Below are 8,251 nucleotides of genomic sequence, written 5' to 3' on the forward strand. Positions count from 1 at the left end.
TTCATGAAATAATCTCGCCTCTTACTTATATTTTCAATCAATCTTTGTCTACTGGTAAAGTTCCTCAAAAAATGAAAGTAGCCAGAGCTGTTCCCATTTTTAAAAAAGGGCGAAAAGACCTTGTCAATAATTATCGCCCCATTTCTCTTTTAACTTCTTCTTCAAAGATACTCGAAAGACTTGTGTATAAACGCACCCTTAATTTTTTTCTTCAGGCAAAAATATTTACTGAATCTCAATTTGGATTTCGGAAAAAACATAGTACAACTCACGCATTACTCAAGTTTATTGATAAGATAGCTCATGCTATAGATGATGTTTCTCACACTGTCGGTGTTTTCCTTGACTTCTCCAAGGCGTTTGATACAATAGACCATGACATTTTACTTTATAAGTTAAATCATTACGGAATTCGGGGAAGGGCGCTAGAATGGTTCACTGATTATTTAACGAATAGAAAACAATATGTAAGTATTCACGGTCACGATTCCCAACCAAAACTGATTTCTTGTGGTGTTCCACAGGGTTCCTTGTTAGGCCCACTTCTCTTTATTTTATATATTAATGATATCCAGAACTCCTCTAAGATTCTCTCCTTCGTTTGCTTTGCAGATGATACAAATTTGTTCTTCTCTCATCGAAATCCTGATGCGCTTATAAACATAATAAATAAAGAACTTGTTTCTGTCCAATCTTGGATTTTTGCGAACAAATTATCCTTAAACATTGATAAAACTCAGTATATGTTATTCAGTAATTCGCTACCTGTGTTACCTCTCTCTGTCAAGATAAACAACATTGATCTGTCACAGGTCAACAATACAAAATTTTTGGGTCTTCATATCGATAGTGATTTATCTTGGAGAACCCATGTTAATTATGTAAGCAGAATTATTGCTAGAAATACCGGGGTTCTTAACAAACTTAGCTATTATTTTCCAAGTAATATTCTACAGAGCATATATTCAACTTTGATATCTCCCTATCTCAACTATGGGATTCTGGCGTGGGGAAATGCTTCTAAAAACCTTATCGATTCGTTATTTCTTGTACAAAAACGAGCTGTTAGAATTGTTAACCACACTGGATATTTATCCCACACGAACGAACTTTTTGTAAGTAATAAAATTTTGAAAATTCCCGAGTTATTTTATTACAACGTCGGCCTGTTTATGTTTCAATTTTCAACTGGCCAATTACCAGACGTATTTTCCCAAATGTTTACAAGAAATTATACAGTTCATGATTATCCAACTCGTCAACGTTACGCATATCACCTTCCACGTACCCGAACAATTTTCGCGAAAAAAACCATTATGTTCGCTGGGCCCAAATATTGGAATGAACTCCCTATGGAACTTGTAAGTTGTACCACTGTAACCTCATTCAAACGAAAACTGAAGCAATATCTTCTTAGCAGCTACATTGTACGGCATGCATAGTGTATAGTTCTTGTTGCTCTTTTACATGTTACCCCTTGTCTATCCCACCTTAGTCCGGCGGGATCCTAACCATGAACACTATTTTTGAACAGTCTGCCTGTTGCGCTGTTCATGCACCTATTGTTCCACTCGGTTATCGAAACTCTCGCGCGTGACAGCTATCGGTTACTATGGTCACACGGAATGCTTGGTTTTAGGACCCATGCTGGAATGTTACTCCTGAGCTTTCGGTATTGTTTACATTCACGACAAATCTCATTATCCCACCTTCTACTTATGTATTTATGACATACAGTTACGCCATTTTCTATACTCTGCAACACACCCCTTGAATCTCTGCAGTTGTTGTTCACTGCTGCAACATGTGACCTTTCTGCTTTCTGTTTTTCTGTATTTTTATTTAGTGACATATATTTAATTGGATTTTTTGTTTTGTTTGTTTTAATCGGTTTCCCCAGATATAGTTGGTCTTAAAAAACATCCGTACTTTAAACTTCCCCTAATCTGATTACTCACGGGACCTGCGGCTGTACAAGCTAATGCTTTTACGCAGGCCCCATCATATTTTTTCGCATTATGACCACAGTGTAATTCGCATGCATACAGACCTCGTGTTTATACCAAATCAAACTTCTGTACATTCTGATGAAGTCTCATCTGAATTATGTTTTGTATAATTTTCGTATTTATATACTTTATTGTGATATATGTGAGAAATATGAAAATAAATTGAAATGAAATGAAATGTTACGTTTGATAATTTAGTCATTAGAAAGAAATTTGGCAATGAAATATAAAAACAGTTGATATTATAATTATTTGGGGTTTGAGCAATCACATTTCTATAAATATCTTATTTTTGGTTATTATCAGTCTTGCAAAATTGGTGTCCAGTGTATGATGTTTTGTAGCTTTATTTGAGTAGAGGCAAACCAGTCGTCACAGTATTTTTTATATAGTTCTGCTTGTTTTGACATATTTTATGTGGAATATGATCTTATCTTGCATGATATATATCGGATAATGCTCAACCTATTGATTTGTGTAATTATGATATTTTCCCACTCATTTTCATCATACGTGTAAATGCTTTAATTTGTAACTGTCTGAATGTTCAAATGTGTATGTATTGTGTAATGTTACACTAAGTATGCAATTTTGCCTCTGGGCTAGGAGATATGAAATGAATAAATTAACCTTTCTATGCTTTTCGTACAAATGAAATATTTTACAATAGTTCCACGGAAATGAATTTTCATTAAGATTGAAAAGACACAATATATGCTTAGGTTTATTTATCTAAATGCATAAATGTTTGAATTTGTAAGACTTTCATGGAATTAAGTGCTATACTCGAGCAGTAATAATACCACGATTACTTCTTCAATACACCTGTAATGAGCAGTCTAGGTTAACAGACTGAAATATTATATTACCGAATCTAAATTATGGAATCATGGAACAATGCATATTACGATATATTTTAATACTAAAAGATCTTCTTATTGCCAAAGAAGGCGCTAAGAATTATTCTAAACCTTCATTCCGCTTACATAATGGTGCTTCATTTTCGGAACGACCAATATATTATATTAAAAACAGATTTGTTTCTTTTTCAACTAGGCCACAATAACGTTTAATTGTACCTGCAGCCACTTACCAAAATTATGTAACAATTCATTGCATCGAAATATAGTCACATACACAAATTTACAAGGCGATGATCTAACATGGCCATTATTCTATCTCGATCCCCTTGTTACACACCAAATTTAAATTGTCTACGCCGAAATCAGATTTGAGAAGAGCTTAGATGATCATTTTATGGAATCCTCTAAGTTTCAGGCAAATGTGGACTGAGTGAAAGTAACTGTATTAGTAGAAAACATCAGTGAAGGTTTGATGAAACCCGATTCAAAAGTTATGAATTTCTGAAATTTCGGTGCTTTCATTGCTTTTGATGATGTCATTATAGAAGAGATGGAAAGAAAATACATGGATAATTCTAAGATATCACATTTTTCATGACAGGTATACCCACTTCATTGAATTGTTGCTGATGTATACAATGGTATATGCCATGGGTAATATCCCCCCCCCCCCTGCTTTCTAACAGATAGTGAAGTGCACTTTCATTCCCTTGTAAAAACTTAATGAAAATATGTCTTTATATTGAATTTTCTTAATTTTGTCTTCCGTAATAACTTCCGTGATTTAAGTCTACTCCTGAAAAGGACTATATTGAGAGAAGACATTTGAAGCGGTGATATAATCGACCTAAATTTAAAAAAAGGTGAATGATGACAAAAAAAAATAAGGAGTGGGGGGCCAAAAAAGAGGAAAGAAAGAGTAGGGTCATAAGTAGAGGAGAAGTTAGATAAGAAAAAGAAATTCCGGAATATACTGTTGGTTTATGTGCTGTCGGAGAGTGTCGCGAAAGGACTGAACCAAAAGCGCTATACAGAAATCTAGTATCAAGATTGTTTCAGCCACTATAATGACTTGAAGATTGACAGCACATCCTCCGTCAGGACAGAAGGCTAAAAATCGGCTAAAAATATCAAATTGTAATGGATCATCGAATCGATGCAATGTTTTGAATCACACATAATGTATTCTAACAAACGGATCACAAATATGTGATATGAATTAATCTCAATATTAACAAGAAAAAAAAATAGAAATCAATTCGGTGATAAATGCAAAAGATCACCAGAGTGATTTATTTGTGTTTGTGTGTGAACATTGGGAAATTGATCAGAAAAAAAATGAAGAATGAACAAAACTAGCAAATAAACACCCTGTGTGCATATTTGTGAAAGCATCTGTTATAGGAACTCCAAGTGTGTAATTGAATGGGAAATCCTTCAATTGTAATCTATGCAACAGTGTGCTGCTGAAAAGTGGGTAAAAACTCATACCTTGATGTGTTCTATCAATGTGTCGTCTTCCTCAACATCCGAATCAATGGCTACGAGAATGTTGGTGTATCTCCCATTCTGAAGATGAATTTCATTTTTGTCTTCGCACGAGCCCCTGCAAAACATCCAGGACGCCATCAAAAGGCAAAGAAGAGTAAAACGCCACAAAATCATTCTTCTTTTTTCTTTAACTTTCAATGCGAAGAATTGTCCAGAACTAAAGCAACGAAATTGAGAGAAGTTTTAGCCACCAATATCCTGCTGCTGTCGAGCTCTTCCACCGAACTCCAGAACTTTGTTCGAGCAGTCAGCTCGATACAAAGAAAAGACATCTACTGGCTAAAAATGATGACGAAATCATATCATATAGGCAATGAGAAAACTGGGGGGGGGGGGGGGGGGGGTCATTATCTAACTGTTTGTGTGCAACGACTTTGTAAACTCTATAAGTGCCATAATACGAGGAGCCCGCTACGCAAGAATGCTTTTGGAAGGCTCCTTGTTATCAGAGCCATGTGGCTTGTGAAGGTGCGTTCATAGCGGAAATGTAGTACACGAAGTGTATATAAGAAAGATGTAGAAAAAGAAAATTGAGCCCGTTTGCTTTTATGCATTTTATTGGGATATTACAGGGGAAAAAAATCGCGCGAGACGCTGTCAGCGTCCTGTGGCATAATTGATTAGCTCGCGCGTTTGTGCGTACGCAGCTGGATGAACAGATGAAGGGTTTTCTAACCAACTTTTTCTTTAGGCTTTAATGCTAGATTTTCAAAATGAATTTTGATCAGTAAGTGAGAATATCATGCAAAGCCACAGAACTTCTTTATTTTTCCTAAATTTGATGATTACATTTTTTTTTGATCGCTCTCATTATCCTATTGTGGAAATTATGATGTCATCGTACTATCTGTCGCCACTCTGTTAACTGCCGTTTATTTTGACATTAGGGAGCTTTAGATTTTCGCGACGGCGACGCTAAGAGGGAAAAAAATGGTCTGAGCATGCGCAGAATCGCGTATCAAAGTCGATTTATTTATAGCTCGCCCGCCTAAGTTTTCACTACGCGTTCTAGGCTATTTTTACGTCCGCTCAGTTCACGACGTAGAGAGCTACTTCATGCACCGATCATATGGGAGCGCCATTTGGTTCTTTACACCAGAGCCTTCTATTAATTTAATAGAAGGCTCTGCTTTATACCACTGCTTTATACGTTGCGTCTCGGCGTAATCTAAAGCTACTTTTCAGAACGACACAGGGAAGAGGAGAAGGTCAAGCTCAAGTGTCGTCTCAAACGTCCGCGCAGCAAATCTAAAGCTCCCTGTTATAGTACATAGAAAAATAGCATGAGCGGAACGAGAGGTGACAGATATACTACGAATTCACACTTTTAAATTTCAACTGATATATTCATCTTTCCTCCTTTTATTATCAAAATCCTCCCGTAAGGTGTTCACGTGACGGTTAAATTTCAATTCTAAAACCCTGGTTTAGCACACCTTACCCCGGAAACTTCAGACAACGTCCGGAGAATAAAATTCCTCGCTTCGGGCAACAAAACCGTAAGAGAGAGAGAGAAAGAGAGAGAGAGCGAGGGGTATACCGTTTTAGTAGACATACACTGAAAATCTTCCCGCAAGCGTGTTGAGTGTATCAAAGGAATAGTACTGCAAGAGCGTTTTAACATATTAGGGCTATCGGGGTATTGTCGTGGTAATTACGCTGTCAGGGTAATGTCGTGGTAATTACCCTTTGGCAAAATTTACGACAGGGTAGGGAAAAAACAATAAAATAAATTGAAAATGAAAACAAAAAATCCCCGACGTTCAAGCGGTAACTGTGGTTTGAAAGGCGCTGTTAAAACTAGGCTACACAATGCAAAAACTCCCTCGTACATATCAGAGAATGTATCCCACATGGGAATTTCCGTGAGTGCAACACTCATTACATCATGGGCTTAATGGGCACAGCGTCGGTTTCGTTTTCGTTTTTTTGTTTTTGTTTTTTGTTGTTTTTCGTGTAGTGTCGAACTCGACGGTGGACCTTGTTTACCTAGTGTCGACCTCATGGGCTGTACGACACATAAAACTTTTTTTCAGTGTCGAGATCGTCGTCGGACACGAGGGTGTCAGATTCTTGTTATGACCTCAGGGGGGGGGTTCCCCTTTTCCCTCCCCCACCCTTTACCTCGCTTACGTATCTTTTTTTTTATTGCACCCCGTGAAAACACTCTGCGTAAGGCAATCAACTCCACTAACATCACTCGCACTCTTTCATATCCATTACCAGGGAGCAGTCAACTTGAAAGAGGTGGTTGATATTTTCTGCAACACATATCAAAGAGTGCTCAGGCTGAACCTAGAAAGTTAATAGGTAAAAACAATTATTCAGTACTCAAGTATAGGGACGCAAAAGATCAGAGACTTTTGTTGATGGCTGATTCTTGCTTCAAACTAATCTATCAATGAAATGAAATATCTTTAATTTCCATTATTATATACACACAGACAGACACAAACGCACATAAATACATACAGACACACACGCACAGGAAACAAGTACACTACAAATATTTTTTCTCTCTTTTCTTAACATGGGGATGAGGTGGGGAGGAGCAGATCAGAACACTTCAGTTGTTTGGAAGTTTTTTTTTTTTAATTTCTGTTTTTATTGAAAACTATAACATTTGCCATGAAAGTACATATCACACATGTGAAAGTATAATGCTCAATGGAGCATAAATGAACACACAACCAATACAATACAATACAATGCAATGCAACACAACACAACACAACAAAACACAATGAAAATGTATCCCTGCATATGCAGTGGAGTCCCGCCATAACAGGAGACATGGAAATAAATTACCTTCTATAGAATAATAATTACATGTGTTGAAATCACACAATAACAGGGAAAAGCATTCACAATAATTTGAGATAGCAGTCGGGTGCCACTTTTGAAGGAAAAAGGAATCAAATACAGATTTGTCGACCAATAAGCTCCCCACCAATCTCTCTATATAACATAATAACAATGGCGAATGCCCCATCATTCACTTCAAAAACACAAAAACAACTCTGCCTAGGTGGGGCTCCACTGCATATTACCCATGTCTGCACAAAATTAGAATTAAGATAACTTTCCTTTACTGATTCATCACTGTGGTACATGTACGTAGGGGGGAGAGGAATCAAACTATTGTATAGATGAAAGTTTCATTTTTTTTTTTAGAGTGAGAGCCCAAATTACCCCTTTTCTCATCTATTTTATATTCATTTTTTTTGTTTCATTCGAACAAAAGACATAAGGAATTCAAAATTTAAATCTACCTGCTGAACTTTGCAGTGAATTATATAATATTTCACACGTAAGAATAAAAAAGTAATACACTTGTTGTGCCTATTTCCAGTATCAACACCAAATAGGTAATTAAAATCAAGGTATACCATAGTGACTCTCTTGTTAATCATATAGTCAATACAATCAGAAAGCTTTTTCCAAATGCAAGCAACTGCTGTACAATCACAAAATATATGTTTCAAGGTTTCAGGAAACTTCTTACAAAAATAACAGAATGGAGAATCACTTCGACCAATTGTATACAAAAAAAAAAGAGTTAAGGGCTATTGCGTTATGAAACATTTTAAAATAAAAAGACCTTGACTTGGTATTTATAATGTACAATAGTGAGTAGACATGGCTCGAAATTGGTTCATAGATGAACCAAGTAAAAAAAAAAGAGAAACAAAACTCTTGACCTTCTAAACATGATGGAGTTTGTTCTTGAATTGTGGCTGATCACTTGTCCCGGTATCCATATATTTTTTTTTATTCGTTTATTACTATGTCTTGTCTTGTTTTCTAATTAAAATGTAATTTTTTCTA

The 8,251-nt window shown here is 36.2% G+C and overlaps 1 protein-coding gene across 1 annotated transcript in view; it reads right to left on the minus strand.

The window, feature by feature from the left end:
- LOC139717105 (calcium-activated chloride channel regulator 1-like) overlaps positions 1–4,501 on the minus strand; it is a 29,875-nt gene extending 25,374 nt beyond the window's left edge. Inside the window, exon 1 of the mRNA XM_071628611.1 lies at positions 4,364–4,501. Coding sequence (XP_071484712.1) covers positions 4,364–4,501 — 138 coding nt within the window. The remainder of the gene's footprint in view (positions 1–4,363) is intronic.
- Between the last annotated feature and the right edge of the window lie 3,750 nt (positions 4,502–8,251).

Source organism: Diadema antillarum, unplaced genomic scaffold, assembly GCF_040938485.1.
Source record: "Diadema antillarum isolate AM-2024a unplaced genomic scaffold, OU_Dant_1.0 scf00000071, whole genome shotgun sequence".
Classification (NCBI taxonomy): Eukaryota; Metazoa; Echinodermata; class Echinoidea; order Diadematoida; family Diadematidae; genus Diadema; species Diadema antillarum.